At 34.2% G+C, this 23,214-nt stretch overlaps 1 protein-coding gene across 1 annotated transcript; it reads left to right on the top strand.

Moving 5' to 3' along the window:
• The first annotated feature begins 1,711 nt into the window (after window positions 1–1,711).
• On the top strand, window positions 1,712–23,112 carry LOC134255996 (kinesin-like protein KIF14). The gene is made up of 30 exons (XM_062738595.1): window positions 1,712–2,638; window positions 3,544–3,801; window positions 4,232–4,334; window positions 8,292–8,390; window positions 8,843–8,926; window positions 9,227–9,334; window positions 10,218–10,334; window positions 10,766–10,893; window positions 11,018–11,120; window positions 11,334–11,403; window positions 11,804–11,942; window positions 12,060–12,123; window positions 12,304–12,488; window positions 13,962–14,064; window positions 14,268–14,305; window positions 15,512–15,619; window positions 16,012–16,204; window positions 17,050–17,115; window positions 17,256–17,483; window positions 17,619–17,759; window positions 17,921–18,016; window positions 18,124–18,202; window positions 18,584–18,691; window positions 18,808–18,924; window positions 19,042–19,238; window positions 19,539–19,706; window positions 19,915–20,052; window positions 20,173–20,253; window positions 20,343–20,499; window positions 21,701–23,112. The coding sequence occupies exons 1-30, from the start codon at window positions 1,980–1,982 to the stop codon at window positions 22,078–22,080; spliced, it is 4,515 nt and encodes a 1,504-aa protein (XP_062594579.1). The 5' UTR covers window positions 1,712–1,979; the 3' UTR covers window positions 22,081–23,112.
• The last annotated feature ends 102 nt before the right edge of the window (window positions 23,113–23,214 follow it).

The following is a 23,214-nucleotide window of genomic DNA, read 5'->3' as shown; positions in this document are numbered from 1 at the left end:
TGGGAAAGGACAAGCAAACATTATGACATCATAAGCATGTACTACGAGTGAGCCATAAGTCATGCCAGAACTGTCTCATTCATTCATGATAAATAAAACCAACTTCTTTGCAATATTTAATTTCCGAAGAAGGGGAGGGTGTGTGAAAAAAATACACCCATTTCCTAAAATTCTTTTATTTTCAACAGCAGATTGTTAATTAAGGTATCAGGAACTATTTCATTTTTTTCTCATGCTTTGAAAAAATGGAGCTTCCCTTGTTTCCATCTACATGTCACAGGCACTATATATAAAAAGTCTTGTTTCGGAAATAAATTTAACCCATGGTACTCGTGTTACTGTTATTATAAGCACTATGGGATAAATTTATTTCCGAAACAAATGCCTGTGCTACATGTATACAATATTTTCCAATATTTTTTTTAGGTACTAGAAAGTTAATTTTTATAACAAGAACTGTATAGAATCATAAAAAGTATGGCAAAGTTAAAGAAAAATTAAATATTAAAGAAAATCATTAATTTTTAGCATTTTAAAATATATTTCATCCCCTTCAACCTCAATTAGACTAAAGAAACATTTTTTAGCAATGAGGGAAAAAAGAAAATAGAAAACAAGAAAATTATCGCTGTGTAGAACTTGTTACATATTTTGATAGGTGCCTCTAAGTAATCTAACACTTCTAAGGGAGTAATCGTTGGTCAACATGTGTTGTAACGAGCCGATAACAATAACTATATCTATTGGTATTGATCTGGATCACACCCCCTGCCCTGCCCCGGGTGACGGGCTTCCACGTTTACTCTGCACAAACCGCTGACGTGTGACAGAGAAATCATCGGTACTCAATGGAATTGGCATCCCGCGGAGTAATAGATATTGTCAGTAAATATCATACGGAGATTATTATGAAGTACTAAGCGTCAGTCGGAGGAGTATCTATAGTTTATTACACCGTATATTGAGTGTGTGCAATGGTCATCAATTTTTTGGATTTCTTAGCTACTTTAATTATTTCCAAGTTTCCAACACTTGTCGCTTTTAGTGGATATACTGACCAGTACATTTCATGATGAAAACTGGACAATTTGAATTCCTTTATCCTTCCACACCAAGGAGATTTCAAAAGAAAAGAAACAATGAAGGAGGTAATCATTGGGTTTTTATGTTTGAATTTTAAATTTGGATTATTTAATTTTTATTTCAATTTAAATGTCCCATCAATGTATAACCTTCGTCTCTTTTTCTTTCTTTCTTTTTCTTTTTTTTTTGGGGGGGGGGGGGGGGGAGGAGGAGGGGTTCTGTTTGCACGTAATGTCTGTTCATGTTCATGTTCAACATGATCTTGTTCACCCCCTCCCATTATTTTGGATATTGTGTTACGTGCCTTAATTATTTAATCTGTGATATTTTAAGATTATTTCAGTTGAAAAATTGTAATTAAAACATTATTATTTTATTTTTGCATTTATTTAAAAGTCTTCATCTGACGAAATATTTTATAAAACAAGCATTTCCTGTCTTATTAATGCAAATTAAATGTTTTCATTCTTATCTAGACGTGTAAATATATTTAAAGAATAAGCGACATCTTTGAATTTCAATGTTAGCATATTCGAATATCCGCCACGAAAAATGCTTGATCGCATGTTGCCCATGTATTTTTGAATTGACCAATCAAAATCTTTGTAACACAAATACACATCGCGCAAGGAGGCCATTTCAAATATGAATGTAAACATGAAAAGACATCATGGACATGGGAAGAGATTGTATAATACACAGAACATATGTAAAAGGCGTCAAGTTTAAAGAAATAGCATCGTAACAATTTCACAAGGAATATTATTTTAAAAGTAGCGTTATAGGCCTATTATCAAAAGGATTCGACAGGTGCGCGAAATGTCGAATCCGGTGAAACGATAGAAGGTAAATATACACATAATTTGAAATTGTTAACTGAAAGGAGAGGAATTATTATGGCTAGTACACCTGTAGGTGCGCAAAGAAGTAAATCCATCAAAGGGAAACGTGTTTTACCGGTGGTTCCTGGGGGTACACCGCGGGATAAATCTCCATCTGTGACCAAATCAGTCACCTTCAATAGAGAAACCGCCGAGAGATCTATCGGAGGAACACAGAGTGTAGCTAAGCTAAAGAATGACCCTCTTAGTTTGTCCATCAGTCTGTCTGTTAATGAGGAAATCTGTAATTCATCTACCTCCGAGGAAGAATCGGTGCTGCGTGAGAAAGTCCCCACCCCCAAACAACCTAGCCGTCTCCCCGTGTACAGATCCCCCGTCGTCAATGGGGGAGGTACACCAAGGTCTAAATCTCCTCTGTTATGGAATTCTGATAATAAAGAAAATTTTCTTACTCCAGTGAAGGATGGACGTCGAGCGACGATGGAGAGCCACATAGATATGCCCAGCCCTGACCAGTTTTACAACTCAAATATGAGGACACCAGCTAGAAGATACACACTGGACGATAAGTTACTGGCCACGCCAGAATGTTACTCTACGGTACAAATGGACCTCTCGCGGCATGAAATGATGTACGATAAAGAGACCAGCCTGTACGAGGAGGATAGTTCTAGTGTGACGGTCGCAGTCAGAGTACGGCCGTACAGTTCAAGGTATTATTTCATTTCCTACAGACGTTTTCTCTTATCTTTATCATTTATTTAGAGAAGACATTGGAATTGCATTTTAATGTCTGCGAGAAATCTTATTTCCTTCATTAACATATTATATTTTGTTTATTTTATCAATTTTTTTCAAAACGTATTTTCCATTTACGGAGACATTTTCTCTCAAGACAATCAGCTGACAAAGCAATTGGGTTTGTTTATCTTCATGACCATTAAAGGACCTAGAACTGCATGAAATATGTGTATAGATTTTAGCAGTTAGTATAGTATATTTAAAATAACATATAAGATTAAATCAACAATCTGCAGTAAATAATCTTTTAATCTCAGACATTCTTACTTTGATAAGTCTAATCCCTTGGACAAAAACCAACTACACACTGGAAACTTTTGTAATCACAGATTGTTTACCCTCAGTAATTAAATCAGTTGTTTATACTTGAGCTCAGCATTTTATTTAGATATCAATAAATTTGAACCATTAGATGTTTAGGAAAAATCCATAATTGATATCCAGTGCATATTTAATGTTTTATAAATTTTAGATTTCAATATCTGATAATATTGCAGATGTTTCTCAATACTTTTAGCCAGCTATAATTTTGAGTGATAAAGCTTCAACTTACTACTGTTAGTATTCTAGTATACTGAGTGGTACATAGAATTCTTTTTTATAAATCCAAGTGATATCCAAATTCAAGCAGTTACCATCATATATACAGATTTACCTCTAGCACTGAAAAGTGGAAGCAAACTCTTAAACATTTGCCTTTTGTCTGTTGAAAATGAAGATTTCTAGTTCTTATATCCATGACTAAAAAAATGACAAAGTTGTATAATGTGGTTGAGGATTCATTATCATGACATGATTATTGATGTGATTTTTCCAGGGAGCTGAGTGATGGAAATGTCCGCTGTGTGGTGTCTATGGACGGCAATGAGACAATGGTCCGAGCCCTGGACAGCGGTCATCTGTACAGATTTAACTTTGACTTCTCCTTCTGGTCCTTTGACAGTACCCACTGGGAATTCGCCGGTCAGGAGCGAGTGTATCGCCAACTGGCCCAGCCCCTACTGGTCAAGGCATTTGAGGGATACAATACATGCCTGTTTGCCTATGGTCAAACGGGCAGTGGGAAAAGTTATAGGTTTGTGTTATACTGTTTACCGATTGATTATTATAAACACAAATATAAACATTCAAAGCCTCAAATAATCAAATTCATATTCATTGCTGATTTAAATAGTTTTGATACAAAATGAGGAAACAGAAATTCCCTTCAGATCTTGTCATCTACGCTGGTCCATTGGAAACTCAGAAAATTTTAGGATAAAAAATTTGTAGTTTGTGCCAATAAAAAATTTTTTTTATGTTTCTTAACATAAAGAATTAACTTATTATAAGACACCTGGCAATGAAAAAAAACTTGAGCCTTTAATTAAGATACACATACTTGTAATATTGTTGCCAAAATAATTGCATATTAGAACCTCCGACTATTGATTAGATGATAAAATTTATACTTCTTCCAATGATCTGATCTTTTGTGAATCTGATTTTAATCATGTTATTTTCAGCATTATGGGACACGGGAGTGAGGTGGGGATCATCCCCCGATTCTGTAAGGAGCTGTTTTCTAGAGCTGACCAGGATCAGGAGGTCACCAGAGACTCGGAAATGGTCAGTTCTCACCTGTAAAATACCAGGTGTAGTGGTCAGGGAATCAGTATAGGAACATGTTTCAGTAGAAACGTTGAACAGGCCCAAATTAAAAAAAATGTTTAGAAACATGATTGAACAAAACTGTCTTTCACCATGGCGCTTGTTTGATAAAATCAAAGATTGCCCAATTACACAATATACATATCAGAGTAAAACTAAATGGCTATTCAATTTAACTTGTTTAAAATTTCATTTTCTTCTACTGTCTGGGACAACAATGGCTCTTTTGCATGTTTGCTGTGAAAGTTCCATACTGTTAAGATTTGTTAGAACATTTACCGCATGACTGAGTATATTATGCTTTATTTTCTTTTGTTCCTACCCTTTTCTTTAATGGAATTTTAAGTGGGTTTCATTTTTAAATCTTAATGTTTAAATCAAAAACCCATACTATGGAATCATCATTGTTGACCAGCGTTCATGGATTTTGTGGGTCACCCTAAATTACCCCCTTCCCCATTCTACATCCCCTTGTATGGTTACTGTGTTTGTAAACATTTTTGTGCCATACTTCATTGAAACATCTGTCCTTAATGAGTTTCCCACAAAACTACCGGTATGTCCCAATGAACCTGTTAATTTTGCTTTGCCTTGATCCCCACAAATTAAAATGATTCCACAGTATTCCCTCTATGTAATCAGTTAAGATGGTTCTTTTTGTATTTCCACTTTAGAGCAGGTATTGACTACTCAGATGCAAGTGAAGTTAAATGATTTTTTAAATTCGTTATAAAATTAAACAAATGCAATCATCGTATTGAGAAAACAATGCAAGTTAGGTTTGTTGGGATTGTTTTTCTAGTTTAAACAATATATTATTTCTGCTATAAAATGTAAAATCAATCTATATAATATATAGATCCCTTAAAAAAATTTTAACTAGGACATGTTCTGTTTAGGATTTACTGACACAGATTGGGAATGTCTATTAACTGAATAGATGAATATAATCAAGAAAAAAGTTTACTGTACTTTTTAAATATGATTTATCGTTATGATCCTGGGTGTAGAAATTGATTATTTAAGTTATTACGAGATTTTTTAAAGTATTAGAGGGATGACTGTTAAAATTACATATAAATCCTGGTTAACATGTAATTCCCCTGTCAATCACAGTTCCTCTAATCAGTGGGGAACACACAGATTATTGACTTTCTATCAGGGTATCATTAAAGGTGAATTAAATGGAAACATTATGGGTCTAGGCATTTTGGTAATATCTTTACAGCCCTTCACTATCTTGAAACCTAGTCAGCTGAGAGGGTCGGTGATAAGTCAGTAGGTGTATTGCTAGAGTCTAAATTGTGAATATTTTATCAAAACCCAATTATATACATGTAAAGAAATTTGCCCTCTATTTTGGAATACAAAGAGGACAAAAAAAGAATTTTGTAGCTATGCTTGATGACATCAAGTTGCTCATAGTTTGCTAATGATCTTGTAAAAAAAGATGATAATTGTTGATTCTCAATATGTAAGAAAAGAATATGGTGATTGCTGATTTTCAATATGTTGAACAGATATTATAACTGCAGAACTCTGGCTCCATTTAGATTGTGTATCGGGTGATTGTAATCAAGCAACAAAGATCATTGTCATGTTTTTGAAGACATTTAAAAAATATTTGGACTCTTTCATTCAGGAGGATTTTATCAATATAAGTAGTGTATTGATTATCATAAGGTCTTTAAATTGAAAGTGAGGGAATGAAATGAACTGATGATTTTGCTGTTAGGGTACATTGTTCATGTGAAGGCAATATATTGGCCGGTCTGAACAATATGAAAAGTCTTGTCATTGTGAAGTCTCTCAACTCAACAATATATAGATCCATACACAAGATTAGGGCTTAAAAGGGCAAACAGAACTTTTGATGAAATTAAATACTGGCCTGCAATTTCAATTTTAAAATTCACTTACATGTCTTAGGTGTATCAAGATTACTATTGTCAATAGTGAGTGATAAATACCAAATGATAAATTTCTTTGTGAAGTCAGCTATATATAGTCAGGTTAATAAATTCTGAATTTAATGAGATCTACAGCACTAAAAGTTTTTAAATATTTGAATTTAGTGGTTGATATGTAGAAAATTTTGATTTTAATGCATAAATATTTAAATAGAGGATAATATAAGCTAATACTTAATAGAGTATAATGTGAACTGATGTTTTTGTAAATATTGTCTTTAATTGAACTTTGCATTGATATGTGAATCAACATTTTATTACATTTTGATCCTGTGTGTATCCATTCTATATGGCCAGATAATATGCAGTTTTATACACAGAGGCTACAAAAGGGTTAATAGATATTTTAAAAGAAAGATTTGGCAGTACACAAATCTTGGTTCCTGTTATGAGAAAACAATTTTTAGAAAGCTGAAATCATTGTCAGTGACCTTTTAATAAATCTTGTTATGAAAAAAAGAAAGCGTTAAAACTGCTTAAGTCTTTGAAATAACACAACAAAAATAGAAGCTGTGTAAAAAGTAGACACCGGGCCAACATTTCTGGTGTGATAAAACGGTCAACTATTTACTGACACTTCTTGACCACAGTTAATCATATTAGGTGTAGCTTAAACTTATGATACAGGCTCTTAGCAGGTGCTCTGCATTAACTAATATAAAGAGAAAAAAATACATGACATAAAAGTGGTAAACTTTAATTTATAGCTTGTAAAGTTGAACTTTGGTTTTTCAAATGTTGATATGAATTGAGCTGGAATCCCAACACTTTTCTCTTGTATTTTACCTCATGCAAGATATCTTGAATCCTCTAAATTCTCAAGGTTTAATTATCCCTATTCAACACATTTTCACTTTATTTCATCTGTCTTATTCAATGTACATTTAATTAAGAGAATTAACATTAACAGATAATTTAGGAAATTAGAAATTAAGAAGAAATTTTGAAGAGATATCTGTGACCTTACAATATCTGCATGATCACACATGCCTTATGCTGCATTAACATGGCCTAGCCATGCATTACAGCTCAGCAATGCATAGGTGCTCATACAGCAGTTATTAAACATGTATGCAAATCAAAGTACTGAAATACTGATAGACGGAGGCTTGGAATGGACATGATTGTTTGTCTCTTTGGAAATTTTTTATTCATATTCTGACCCCAACATTTGCCTAAGGGTGGTTGGCCATATCTTTTGAACAGTAGATACCATGACATTTGTACTTCAAATATGTATTCTTTGTGGAAAGACCTTTCATTGGATACTAACAACCTTGACCTTTTGACCTTGACCTTCGAGATTTCCATACTTATGAAAAAACTTTAACCTTGGCCATAACTTTTGAATGGTAAGAGATATATAGTGCCTTCATACTTCACATATGTAATCCCTGTGAGAAGACCCTACATTGGATAGCAAAAACTTTGACCTTAGAGTTTGACCTACTTTTAAAAAGCAAATCTTGACCACAACTTTTAAAGGTTTAGGGTTACTGCTTTCATACTTTACATATTTAATCCATATGACAAGACCTTTCATTTGATAGCAAGATATTTGACCTTGGAGTTTGGCCTACTTAAAAAAAATATCCTTTTTATAACTTTTGAAGGTTTAGGGCTTCATACTTCACATATGTATTCTTTGTGGAAAGACCTTTCATTGTAACTATACCAACAATCATGACCTTTTGACCTTTACCTTGGAGATTTCCGTACTTATGGAGTAACTTTAGCCTTAGCCTACTTTCATATTTCACAATTGTATTTCCAGTAAGAATACCCTACTTTTGGTACTGATATATTAAATTTGCATGTAAGAAAAGTTTAATCTTCACATGTATGCAAAAAACCTTGTCTTTATCACCAGATCACTAAGTATAACTATGGCTGTGCATCAAGATAAAAATAGATGGACTTTTAATGTATATTTTTATTATTGCAGGTTAAGATCAATGTTGAGATTTCCTTCTTTGAGATCTACAATGAGAAGATACATGATTTACTGGCGTCCTGCAAGGAGAAAGGGGGAAAGAAACCTACGGTTAGTCCTTCCTCAATAATTGATAAAGATACATCTAATCAGAGTTGCCCCGTGGGGATCCGGGTTAGAATAGGTCCTCAGTACCCCCTTGCTTGTCGTAAATGGCGACTAAATGGGGCGGTCCTTCGGATGAGACCGTATAAACCGAGGCCCCATGTCACAGCAGGTGTGGCACGATAAAGAACCCTCCCTGCTCAAAGGCCTTAAGTGCCGAGCATAGGCCTAAATTTGCTGCCCTTCACCGGCAATGGTGACGTCTCCATATCAGTGAAATATTCTGGAGAGGGACGTTAAACAATATACAATCAATCAATCTAATCAGAGTTCTATCTTTATTTGTGTTTATATGCTGGCATACATTAGAAAATTGACAGTAAAAGAGAAGAAAAATTTAATAGTATAAGTATATATAATATGAACTGAAGGAAATGATATCCATTTTCACATTTTAGCTTAAAGTACGAGAACATCCTGTCTTGGGCCCCTATGTAGAAGGACTTTCTACATATGTTGTTAACTCATTTGAAGATGTTGAGGTAATTTTTCACTTAAATCTGTCAAATATGTACTGTAAATTTACTTATTTTAGTGGTTGTCATTTACAATCTCCGTATCATTATAATATTACATTTTAAAAAAATTTTTCCTGAAGAAATGTGATATTTTATAATGTGCATTGATTTAAAAGCACCTTTTACATCATTTCTTGTCTGCTAATTTAAGTACACTCTGATCATTATTTATTGGTGGTTTACATTTTTTGTTAGATGATTTTATTACTTTGGATTTTTTTTTTGGAATATTATGATACCAATTCATATATGTTTGATATACAGGGCTGGATAACACTAGGAAACAAAAACCGAGCAACAGCTGCGACAGGGATGAATGACAAAAGTAGTAGATCTCACTCCGTGTTTACATTGGTTCTCACCCAGACAAGGGTAAGTGTCGTGTTTGATATAGATAAAAAAAAGTTACCAGTTAGGTATTATATAATACCTAAATATGCATGTTACCTTAATGTAAATACATATCAAGTAAATGGGATTATTAAATAGTAAATGAATAAAAAACAAGAATTATTAACATTATTTTCATGATATTTTCCTGATTAGGACTTAATGTATGAAACACAGGTAGGTCTACAAAGGTAGTTTTTGGATTTATTTGATTTTTATAACAGCTTGAATACTAGACTCTGTATTTGATATATATATCAGATTGATTGCTGTTTGATGCTTCTATCATGTTCATTTATTATTTACAGAATTCCTCATTGATCATTTGTTGACAGTTGATATTTTTATGTGTTTCTTTGATTAGTTTTTTTTTTACATGTACCATATTTAAATCACAATATCTCTCTAGAGCTATTATTCTAGATTTAAAGATTATTCTTACCTCACAGATATAGTATGACGAACATGTACTGCAAGGCATGCAGAGACTTCTGTTAATTATTTTTCTGACTTTTGATACACTGTACTTTGAAAAAAAATGTTTAATTTCTGCTTGTAAAACATCTGCATACCAAACAAATTTTGTCATTTTTTTTAAATCAGAGTAAAGAAAAGCATATTAGTAATAGTTTTTATGCACTTAGAGTACCATTTTGTTTCATTCACTAAATAGGCACAGTTGTTAATGAATTCTGTACAGTTTGGTTGTTTTTAGCTTTAAATCCTTTCTAGACAGATTTTATATTGAAAAAAATCCCCCATTTTCTTTACACACTACAAACACAGAAAGTTCCTTTTCCTATTCAAGTAAATGTAAGTTGCTACTGGTTTGGCTTCATGTCTTTTGTTTATATCTGATTTATAGACAGAAGAAATAGAGGGCATTCAACATGATCATTCCATCACCAGCAAAATTAACTTGGTAGATCTGGCCGGTAGTGAGAGGCAGTCACAGGCTCAGACCTCGGGGGAGAGACTCAGGGTAGGTAACTCAGACCTCGGGGGGAAAGACTCAGGGTAGGTAACTCAGACCTCAGGGGAAAGACTCAGGGTAGGTATATTACATGCGGGGAAAAGGCTTGGGTAGGTAAATTGGACTTCATGGAAAAGGGTAGGTAATTCATCCTGGGAAAAGCTGAAGGGGGAAAACTGTGGCACTCTTAGAAAGGCATGGGAAAGTGGGTCATGCATTGGAAGAAAGAGTAGGAGATTGCATCCTCAGAGGGCTCAAGGATGAATCTTCCCTGACACATGTAATAATATAGGGCTTATGGTTAGGACCTAGGGATCTTTCAATAAAAAGTAGTTATTAGAAAAAAATGCTTTCTCTTCAAACTTCAGTATTTTATTTCTGGTAAACAGAATTTAGTAAATACATGTAGATAACTCATATATCCACTTCTTCTTTTACAGGAAGGTGCTAATATAAACAAGTCCCTGTTGACCTTGGGCAAGGTCATTTCCTCTCTATCTGAGCAGTCCATCATGGGATCCAAGAAGAAAAAGTCTTTTATTCCATACAGGGACTCTGTACTTACCTGGTGAGTAGATTTACATGTACTTGCACCTACAATCTAATGAGTTTAAATTCATGTAGAATAACTTTTAAAAATTATTATGTGTGCTTATTAGAACTCTAAAAATCAAATTATTGTTTGATTTCAGGCTCCTGAAAGAGAGTTTAGGAGGAAACTCTAAAACAGCCATGATTGCTACAATAAGCCCCTCCCACCTTCACATAGAGGAAACCCTCAGTACACTCAGATATCCTTACATCATCTATTTATAGCATATCTAAATTACTGCAGAATGTTTTTACCTGTGGAATGCTGTCAAATTACAATAATGTTCATTTTGAATTTATAGAGAATGACCTTTTTCTGAAGATTTAGTTTACATAGGAAAGAAGGAAACTATGGATATTTTTTATTAATTTCTTTAAACCACAAATAATATATTTTTCTTAACAAAGTTCACATATGCCAAGCAGGCGCGAGCTATTGTGAACCTGGCCCGAGTCAATGAGGATCCTAAAGCCAGGATGATAAGAGGTACTGTAGATCACTTAATTTTGGCGACACCTTATTTTCGCGACATAGACATTGACTCTTTATCAGCAAGACAAAATTTTCACAAATTATGGTCATTGCTCTATATAATCTTAAAGAATTTTATTATACGCGAGAATGAAATTTTCGCGAGCATACCGTCTTGCGTAATTACACTAAAATAAAGTTCTCGCGAATAAAAAGTGATTTACAGTAATTAGCTATTGCAAATAATTTATGTTACTTTAAAATTAATGCTCAGAAAGGTAAAATAATTAGGTAATTTTGGTGAAATATTGTTATATTCACAATGAAATGAATTAGTAATAAGCAAATGCACATTAAAAAGTGAGAATTTTTTTTATTTTCAATTTTATCATCCTTGTTTTTATCACCACTATAGAACTGAAGTCAGAGATTGACCGTCTGCGGAGTCAGAGTGGCGTTATGAACGAGCAGCAGCAGTCGGCCAGTCTGGCGGAGATCGCAGCCTTGAAGGAAAAACTCGCTGTCAGGGAGAAGGAGATGGAGGAAATGACAAGGTATACAGTACAGCCATTACAATATAGTATGGAAGTTTACTCTTTAATTTCTTTATAATAATTCAAGGAAAGGGTCAATTTTTACATGTGTTAATAATGATGTACATTTAATTGAAGATCCTGGTTGGAGAAGCTGAGGTTATCTGAGGAAAGAAAAGCAGAAGAGGCAAAGCAATTAGAGGTTTGTATTGTCTGATTCTTTACTTAATTCTGAATTGAGAAAATTATCTTTTAATATCTTATTCAATATCAAAAAAGGGGAATGCTGAATCTATGAAATGATAAAAATATGAACAATTATTCTCACATGGAATTCGCAGTGTACTGTGCATAAATTAACAAAGCATTTACTCATTAACAGAAAGCTGGTATAACGTTTAAAGTGGACAACAAACTCCCCAATCTGGTGAATTTAAACGAAGACCCACAGCTGTCTGAGATGTTACTGTACGTCATCAAGGAGGGCCAGACAAGGGTGGGGAGAATGTGTCCCAGCTCTAAACATGAGATTCAGCTCAGTGGAGCCCTCATAGCAGATAATCACTGGTTAGTAACCTTAACATACATGAAAAATCAGAGGGCATATATAACCCTTTAGACACCAGATTCAGCTCAGCAGACCTGCCTACCCTTCTGCTTTTGGCGTAATTCTTCCGCTTTTTACCACAAAATTATGCTATTGCGCCACATATTAATTTTACGCTTTTGATATTTTGGTTTAAAATACATTATGAACGTCTAAATTTAGAGTCAAAGTCCGACCTGCTGAAATGAAATGAGAAGTTCTAGTAAAAGTAATTAATAGAGGACCAGATCGATAACATACGTAATATTCCTAGTAGTTATATGTAAACTGGTATGGCAAAGATTTGAAAGAACAGGAGAAGGCACTACTTTCGTTAACTATTTAAATTATATTGCAATAAGTACAGCCATTTCTGTGCTCAATTTAGTTTATTTTAACATGATTGCTTAGATCAAGATAGAGAAATGTGAGTGTTAAAAAGATAAAATACAGTGTTATTATGTATGATTTGTGTAAACATGCAAACGCAAGCCTTCAGTTATTTGATTTGATATGAATTGACCAAACGCTTCATTAAGGGTGTGCGGTTGATTTGTGTTTAATATAGGATACTGGTATTTTGCAGTACTTTTTTGCTAATAGATAATTCGAAAAAGAAAATCTTATGCCAGCTTTGTTTAATAATGTGCAATTTCGGTTGTTTTGAAAGAAAATAAAGTATTATAGTAAAACAACAAAATTTGAAAACATGATTGATTACGCTTTTACTTCTGAAATTCCACCAAAAATTTAGTGAAATTACATCCTTGCAATGAAAAGGGGAGGCAGGTCTGGCTCAGTGGAGCCCTCATAGCTGATAATCACTGGTTAGTAACCTTTAAAAGGCATAAAAAAAAATCATAGGGCATTACGCATATATAACCCTCTAAACACGAGATTCAGCTCAGTAGAGCCCGCATAGCCGATATTCACTGGTTAGTAACCTTAACTTGGGTTAAAGATTAGAGGGCCACAAAAACACAATGTAGAGCTACAGTCTTGGAAGGTGGAATGCTTGTTTAACTGCTTTGATCTTGAATTGGTCATTAAAGACATTAAGGAGTTCTCAAAGCTGAGAAGCACTGTTTGATTTCAACACTTATTCTATTGATTAATTCAACTTTCCATGTGTGTCTTTGAAGTATTGCTATATGGTTTAAAAATAAACGAATTTTTATATTTCATTAAAAGTGCATTGTTTGAACATAGTCTCAGGGAATACACATGAAAATCTCTTACATAAGGCTTAAAAGATGAATGCATTCTTGACACTATAATGTGATAAAGACAGGCTTTTAAATTACTGTTTTAGAGATGCTATCATTTGTCTGCTGATTTAATCTCTGAAGTTCTTTTTGAAGTGACTGCAAGCAGTCTGATCTTCTGATTAAAGGTCATTCCTAAGGTTGTTTGGGTTGTGTCGGGAGAAGTCATTGTTTTTGTTTATTTTTCAGTATCATAAACAATGAGGAATGTGTTGTAAGCATCACTCCAATTGATGACTCCCCCACCTATGTCAATGGCAATCTCATCTCAGAGCCAACTATTCTTCATCATGTAAGTGTGTCAGTCAAGTTTTAAGACGCAATGGATGTAAGTGTTTTTAGAAGCCATAAAGTTTTGCTATTTTTCTGAAAATTTACAGTTTTTATTGATTTGTTTAGTTTGTTTCAAATTTTAAAGGTGAAAATACAATGGTCTTAATAATAATTAAATTGTAGAATTTGATATTACATGAAGTTGATATCAATTTTTTACAGGGTGACAGAGTGATTTTGGGAGGTGATCATTATTTCAGGTAAAAAATAAAAAAAAATATTTATATAACTTTCAAATAACAAATTCAGTTTTTAAATTTAACAAAAATGAATGTTTAAAATTGTAAAGAATTTACTGGTTTGTAAGAATATCAAAAACCATTGCACTATTTTATGTATCTTTGTGTAGTCTACTTGTGTGCCAGCTTATTTTGAAATCAAACTAAAACTGTAGAAGGAGAAGCGTTTTAAAGGAATTTCACAGAAAATTCTATTTTTAGTACATGGTAACACCGTTCATCGAAATCAAAAACCGATGCACTATTCTATGTATCTTTGTGTAGTCTACTTGTGTGCCAGCTTATTTTGAAATCAAACTAAAACTGTAGAAGGAGAAGTGTTTTAAAGGAATTTCACAGAAAATTCTATTTTTAGTACATGGTAACACCATTCATCGAAATCAAAAACCGATGCACTATTCTATGTATCTTAGTGTTTACTTGTGTGCCAAGTTATATTGAAATCAGACCAAAACTGTAGAAGGAGTAGCGTTTTAAAGGAATTTCACAGAAAATTCTAATTTTAGTAACCATGGCAACACCGTTCATCGAAATAAAAAAACCGATGCACTATTCTATGTATCTTAGTGTAGTCTACTTGTGTGCCAAGTTATATCGAAATCAGACCAAAACCGTAGAAGGAGTAGTGTTTTAAAGGAATTTCACAGAGAATTCTATTTTTAGTAACCATGGCAACACCGTTCACCAAAATCAAAAACCGATGCACTATTCTATGTATCTTAGTGTAGTCTACTTGTGTGCCAAGTTATATTGAAATCAGACCAAAACTGTAGAAGTAGTAGCATTTTAAAGGAATTTCACAGAAAATTCCATTTTTAGTAACCATGGCAACACCGTTCATCGAAATCAAAAACCGTTACACTATTCTATGTATCTTAGTGTAGTCTACTTGTGTGCCAAGTTATATTGAAATCAGACTAAAATTGTAGGAGGAGTAGCGTTTTGAAAAATTGTTTACAGACAGACAGACAGACAGCTAGACAGACGGACGGACGCCGGACGCATTACTATCGCATAAGCTCTTCTGGTCTCTGACCAGTAGAGCTAAAAAATGAATGTTGAAAATTTTAAAAAAATTTCAAAGAATGAAAAAAAATCAGCTAGTTGTTGAGGTAAATGAGAGAGGAACGCTGTAAATAAATTAATTTGAATCTTCTCAATTCCCAGGTTTAATCACCCTATAGAAGTGAGTAACAAGCAGACAACACCAGCTCAACAGGAAATGAAAGATTTTGAGTTTGCTAAACAGGAAGTTCAACGAGTGCAGGAGGCCAGGTAAGTTTAGAGAGGACAAGAGGTCATGTACTTCTACCATAGTATAAAGTTTTCTCTTGAGCCACAAAATAAAATCCCATGGAACCAATATCTTGTCTTAAAACCATGAAAATTTGACCCCTTAATTTTAAGTAATTTACAGTATGTATAATGTTAGATCAAAATCAAAGAAAAAAAATGCTTTTTATTAAAAAAAAGGAAACTTTTCATACCACTTTAAGGAAAGTGCATGGGAAGAAGAAAATTCTATGTGGTTAACCAAGTTAAACAGAGGATTATAAGTTAAATTTGCACTATTTTTCGTACAAAGTGGTTTTAAAATTTGATATTTTTGAAAAAATTGATTGTTAAGTATGAAGGGATTTCGATAAGTTATATTATTTTGATCCCAGGTTACAAGCAGAGTTGGAGGAGGCTAGAAAGCAGGCTAAAGAGGAAATGTTTCTGGAGTTAGAGGAGGCTAAACGGGAGGCCGAGATGGAATGGCACTCACAGAAAACGGGCTACGAGGACAAACTGACGGAACTAGAGCAGTCAAGACAGGAGGCACAGGAGTTTATACAGAAACTACAGAAACAGAAAATGGTGAGTCATATAGGAACTATAGTAGAATCATAAAATGGGAAGTCACACAGAAACTATTGAAACAGAGAATGGATAGATTTTATAGAAATGTGAAATATAGTTAACCTGTCATGGATGGAAATTTAAAAACAAAAAATGATCCAGAAAAGATGCATCCCCATTTAGTGTCAGAGTTTTTTTTCCCGATGATAACTGCCAGCAATCTACAGATGAAAATTACACAATACCGATTTGTGTGTGCACATGTGTAGACAACGAGATTATGAAACTATGTCGTCCCGTCTATAAATAGAAAAATATTTAATTAAAACCAGCTCTGTACTAAAATTGTAAATATCTCGCAGATAACAAATAATTGAATAGAAAATTGTTTTCTGTTACCGACACAGTTAATTTGTTTTTTTTTATTTGTGTATCGATCTCTCGTACATTATGACCATAACCACTTAGCATGACTAATCATCGTAAGTCATTCATGACAGGTCACAGGTGATCGTCTTGTAAAAACAATCAATCCGGCCAGTGTTTTGATAACAATTATCAGAAGTTCAGGCGTAATGTTGACAAGAGTGGACAGTACAAATTAAAAATTTACCGTCCGGATAAATGAACCAAATTATAACGTAAAAATACATTTTGTAGTAAAAAAGAGCCGTCATACGGAACGAAATGCAAAATGAGTCAAAATTACGTTAAAAAAATCCGTTCCCGAGAAAATCGTCCGGAAGGTGAAGCGTCCGGATATCTGCTCCACTGTATTTCCACTTTATTAAAAATTTCAAGGAAAATTAAGCACTGCATCATGTTCAACAAAAAATTAAACATACAATTGTATTTTGATTTAGCTTTTGGAACAAGAGGTGCTTGCAGGCAGAAAAAGACAACAGTTAGAAGCTAAGGCTGCTGAAAAGGTAAGTTACAAAGTGTACACACTATATACCCTAAGGTTATATAGCATGCATTTTATAGAAAAATTCATAACACAAAACCACAGGATAGTATTTCTGGGTACAACAGACATTGTGTTCAATTATGTATACTATATATGTAGGTTGCCAGCCAGCCAGATTCTGCTAGAGGCTCCAGACTTCTGGAGTTTTTGGAGACAGAGAAGCAGAAAGCGGCCCAGAGAATTGAGGAGGTGAAGCAGAGGAGATCTGAGATGATGTCTATCACCAGACGTAATGGGTTCCTGGAATCAGGGAAAACGGATCTGTACAAAGTGGCACTACTGTTAAGGGAGGCCAACAAAATCAGCCAACTGCTTAAGAAACACACGGTTAGTACATCTGTTGTCTGTTAAAGATTTAAACTGCTTCACAAAGGGAGACATGTTCATATAGGACTTTTTTCATTTGAAAAAACTGAGAATGCCAATATGAAAATTTCACACAAGGATTCTCTTTGTTTGCAGACTTTCTGTCGGTTTGATTATCTGGAGGAAGACAGAATGAAGACCAAGATCAAAGTGACCAACACTAAGCTTGGTGTCTGTACCTTCTGGTCAGTTGTCAAGTTTGAGGATAAACTGATGCAGATGAGGGATCTTTATCAGGTCAGTAGAGAAAACATCAAAAGGGAGACAACTTTTAAAACTTTAAAAACCTAAATTGCCAAAAAAGTTTTCCACTTTGACAATTATGGAAAATTTCAAAACCATTATTTAAGAAGTGCATTTAAAAAAAAAGATCACTAATTTCTTTGAATACATTCCAGAATGATGCAGACAGTTGTGTGGATGATGAGTTATTTAATGATCCCAGTGATAAGTGGGAGCAGGATGTGTCTGGTACACCAGGGAAGATCCCCAAAAAGGTAACAGAGGAAGGCTGATATTTTTATCAGAAATAATACTGTATGTTTATCAAGATTGAAAAATATGAGAATCGGAAGGTATTGATTAACCATCTTTTATTTGTAGCCGACTTCATCGTAGATCTTCTGTGACATCACCATACAGAACTAGTATTTCTAGTTTCAATGCCAGTCTAATGAAAGGTTAGTTAGTCTTCAGTAATAAAAAGCAAAACATAAACTATATTTATTATCTAGAATGTTCAGTTGGGAACTGATTGTCTGCTAGTTTTAACTTAATTTTCAAAGTAAATCTGGATTATTTTTACAGATGAGAGTTATCTCACTTGAAATTATAATGAGACTATTGATAACTAACTATAACTAAATGTACATACATTATTAGTCAAAGTCAGTTTTGTCTGTTTCCATGTTTATATCCTTTAAATCAATTTTAAATGTTAAGTTGATATGTAACATCCAAGTATAATATAATGAATCCTACTCAGTACCTGCATTGACCAATTTATCTGTATGTCAGTAGTTGATAAGTCAGTATGATACAATAACACTTTATTATATTAGGTTCAGTTAGCAGTATGCCTGACTGTCTGTGTCCCCACCACACCCCTACAGAGTCAGTACTTAGTGTCTACAAAACTCATGCTCTCTCAGTGATGGAAAGCTTCCAGAGTAAGAAATCTATAATATACATGTACCTGTGTGTGAATTACTTTAAAAGTTCTGTATGCTAGCTGTTAAGAATAGGATATCATCATACAATGACAATAATGATTTGATTTTATTAGGTGTCCACTTGGAGGAGAGTATAGCAGACAAAATAACAGGTTCCTGTAGTAAGATTAAGAACTCTGTCCTGAAGATAAGAGATTACCAACACAGTGTACACAATGATAGCATATCAGGTGGGTTTCCAGTCTACATTTACAGCAAAAATCTCTTTCATTTCAAGGATAAATTGCTACTTTTATTTGTTCAAAATAAATTAACTTTATCAGCTTGAAATCTTGCATTTTTCTCAGAGGGTCAGCCAGAAGATGTCATCCAGACAGAGGGACTTGAGCTGGTTACAAACCTCCAGTCTCTGACTGCCTGTTCTGCTGTGTGGTCCTCTATGTACATGAGAGAACAACTACAGTCCGCTATAATACACGACCTCACCCACAAACTCAGGGACCAGGTCAAGGTCATAGGAAACCAAGTGGTTCTCTTCTTCCAGGTAGGTTGATAAAATATTGAACATACATATACATGCATGTGAAACAACTTCTACCTCTAAAGTACTGTCAGAATATTGAAATAGAAATATTTTATGAATGGGTTAACTTGCCTCTTCTTGAACTTTCACTTGGTTTTGTAAATTAAAAAGAATAATTTGGTTTACTTGTTAGTGGTATTCATTTCTGTATAATGGATAAGTCTTTCAGTAAATATGAAAGTAAAAGTATCTGCAATAACATTAAGTAGCAGTGATATCCATGTTTGATAGGTAGATTTGATAGAAGTCTTTACATTTCAGGGCTGTGAGAGTGAGATAGAGAGTCTGATACAGGAGTCTAGCTGTAACATCCTGGACAATGTAATGAGTGTGTGTCGTATTACGGGGGAACTGGCCCTGGCTACAGATACGAGGATGGTCAGTCTGGAGGTGTTACAGTCAGAGGACTCCTCCCCCACAACGGACAAGGTAAAGGACGGTCACTCACAGGGGGGAGATAAGGATGAGTTGCTATAATATGTACAGTCTGATGATGTAGGCATTAACCTTTACAAGTCTTGCTGTTTTGATTTGAGTAGTGGTACAAGAGTATCATTTTCACACTTGTCTCTGATGACAATGAATCTCGAGAATGAGGAGAGCAGTGAATTTTAAGTATTTTTCCTGTCTTGTTCAGCTAAGTTCTGAGGTGTGTCAGTCATTCCTGATGGGTTGTGATGAACTTGTGGACAAGAGCTTACAAGGAGCCATATCTTCATTAGAAGAACTGGAGACAAAGGCACAACAACTGGCAGACATTTCAGCTGCCAAAATTGTAAGATATTTCTTTAGTTTTCACCTCAATTACTGGTTAATTAAGCAGTTTTTTCTGCTTGGTTATAGAGTAAATCTGTCCAAATCTGGCTTGAGCATATATTTAATTGTTTGTTTTCAGAATTTGGGAGAAGTACCTAGGAGTGTAGAAATCATTATTGGTTCTGCTAAAGATCTCCTGGAAAAATGTCAGGAAGTTCAGGTAAGCTTTTTCTAAATAATACGACAATAAGTTATGGCCTTTTTAATACTTTTGTGTTTGAAGACTGACGGTTTGTATTTGTTGTGTAGGTTGAGATAGATATGAGTGTTCGGGAGAGTTTCCAGTCTATCCCGGCCTCCTACTACAGTCTGAGCTACAAGAGATGTCGCGGTCTGGTGACTCAGATCAGTAACCTATTAGAGACCATCAATCTTCTCATGCAGAGTATTCAGCCTGTCGTTCAAGGTAATGAAATTTAGTAAAAATCAGTTGAGATTTTCTAAAAATCGCATGCATGTGATGTGTTGATTTTTTCATAGCCTACCATCAAATGAAAATTGCCCTCTCAGCATGTATAGAAAAGCAAGATTAATTATACCCCCCGCAAACGAAGTTTGGGGGGGTATATAGGAATCACCTTGTCCGTCTGTCTGTGCAATCGTGTTCGGTCCATATCTTTCTTACAGAGGGACATTAGAATCTACTACTCTACACAAAGATTGCCCATGACCTAAGAGTGTGTCATGACCTTGACCCAAGGTCATTTGGGAAACTTCAAGGTCACTGGAAGAAAAATTTCATAATTCGTGTCCGGTCCATATCTTTCTTACAAATAAACTTGGTAGGTTCTCATTTCACACAAAGATTGCCTATGACCCAAGGGTGTGTCATGACCTTGACCCAAGGTCATTTGGGGAAGTTCAAGGTCAATGGAAGAAAAATTTCATAATTTGTGTCTGGTCCATATCTTTCTTATGAATAAACTTGGTAGGTTCTCATTTCACACAAAGATTGCCCATGACCCAAAGAGTGTGTCCTGACCTTAACCCAAGGTCATTTGGGGAACTTCAAGGTCACTGGAAGAAAAATTTCATAATTCTAGTCCGGTTCATATCTTTCTTATGAATAAACTTGGTAGGTTCTAATTTCACACAAAGATTGCCCATGACCCAAGGGTGTGTCATGACCCTGACCCAAGGTCATTTGGGGAACTTCAAGGTCACTGGAAGAAACATTTCATAATTCATGTTTGATACATATCTTTATTATGGAAAAACTTACTTTTGAAAAACCCAGCGGGGGGTATTTTGTCCCGTTTGGACAGTTCTAGTTTTTTTTTTTTTTTAAAAAGTATATGTTCTTTAACTTACCTGTAGGTGCTATGAATCTAGTAGACATCATAGGTAACATTTACATGTAAAATAATTCTGATGAGGCATTGGGAATAATGGTGTACCTTTGTTCACAGTTTGTCATGTGCATAGTGAGTGGATAGTTTCAGTGTGTTGGTTCTGGAAACATACGATACATTTGGCATCTTTTGATTTAATATCATTGCTGCACTCAAAGTGATTTAGATCTGTATTTTAATATGGAGAGTGTGAGCTTAATCTTTCAAACACTTTCAGAATATCCAAATAGCATATCATTATTTTTTGTATTTCAGGGAAGGACAGTGATGTAAGAAAACTGTGCAGGTGTGCTGAGTTAATACAAAAAGGTGCTTTGCGATTAATATCCACGACCTCTAAAGACAAGGTCAAGGACGCTGACCTCTCGGACATTTCAGTGTTATCGGACTCACAATCTGAGCAGCTTGAGCTCGCTGCCAGAGAACTGTGTTCAGCAATCAAGTCTCTCATTGACCAGACAGAGAAGCTGGCCCAGGTGGAGACCCCCACCACTACCCCCCGGGGAAAACGTCTCCTCCCCGTCTCTCCGGACAAAGCTCTAGCATCCTCTCTGAAGAGGAACATTTCATTGATTAGGACTGTGGGAAACAGTGATGTTAGACAGAGATATGTCAGGAAAGAGACTGATTCATAATTAAGGGATAGATAAGTTGTGTTTGTGTACATGTATGATGTATTTATAGTATGAAATTTTAAATTATTTAGAAAATTTATGAAGGGCTTTTAGAAATGCAATGCAAAAAAATAATGAGAAATTACATTGGAGGCATCTACACTTCTTATAGTTTAAAGTTAGGAAAGCTGTTGGGATGCTTATAGGGCTAAATATTGTTACTGGGATGTATAAGTTCAGTTTTATTATTTATAAAATATCTTGCAATATCCTGAAAATACTGTTATGAGTGTTTTGTTTATACTTTGTAAACATATTATGTTTTCAGTGCTACATGTACGTTAATCTGTGTATGATATTTTGAATTAAGAGATTCCCGCATATTTGATTTTTCAGGACATTTATGAATGTTTATTTTAAATAATAAAACAAATGAAAAATTTGAAACAGATATAATTTACAATAGAGCTGTGAGTTTAAATTTTGAAAGGCTTTAAGATACACGTATGTCTATTTTTTTCAAAAGAAGGAATAATATCAATGTCTTACTGTGTATAAAAGCAATATTTTTAGCAAGGATTCAATTTGGGCATAAATAGCATGTTCACAATGGGGTTGTTAAATTTGAATGTTTAATTAAATTTGATTCTGTATTACAGCAATACATTCATGTATATCATAGCATTATGAAATTGCTAAAATCAGATAGCAATTTTGAAAACACTGAACTTGGGATTAGATTACTTAGTACTTTAAATTCACTGCAGTATAAAAATGAGTCCACTGTCTACCTTGATTTTTACAGGTTTCCAAAGTGCAATGTGTGAATAATGTTGAGGTTTTGATGTTGTGGGTATTCATTAACACGATAACCCTAGAACTACCATGTGGTTAATCTTAAAGACACAGTTTCACAAAATGCTTTAAAATTGTTCAAGGTTTGAGTTGTTTATAAATCAAAAATTATTCCTACTGAAAAATATTTTGATATGATATTGGTTTTGTTTGCAATATGTGCCTTGTAAACAAATAAATTTTTAAAAGTCTTTTTAATTTGTCTTGTTTTTAACGAGGGGGAAGAGGTTATTAATTTAGAAGAACCACATGAGAGGATAAATAGATATGCTGAAAAGTTAACATCAGGATGGCCTCAGC

This window comes from Saccostrea cucullata, unplaced genomic scaffold (genome assembly GCF_032062105.1).
Source record: "Saccostrea cucullata isolate Sc308-1 unplaced genomic scaffold, CSIRO_AGI_Scuc_v1 ctg959, whole genome shotgun sequence".
Taxonomy (NCBI): domain Eukaryota; kingdom Metazoa; phylum Mollusca; class Bivalvia; order Ostreida; family Ostreidae; genus Saccostrea; species Saccostrea cuccullata.
Note: the sequence above shows the minus strand (reverse complement) of the source record. Positions and strands in the feature narration are given on the sequence as shown.

Excerpts from the sequence above, each read along its gene's own strand:
- LOC134255996 (XM_062738595.1), top strand. The coding sequence starts at position 1,980 with ATGGCTAGTACACCTGTAGGTGCGCAAAGAAGTAAATCCATCAAAGGG. Across the intron at positions 4,335-8,291 it reads TCACCAGAGACTCGGAAATG|GTTAAGATCAATGTTGAGAT; the intron begins GTCAGTTCTCAC and ends TTATTATTGCAG. Across the intron at positions 12,489-13,961 it reads CTCATAGCAGATAATCACTG|TATCATAAACAATGAGGAAT; the intron begins GTTAGTAACCTT and ends TTTATTTTTCAG.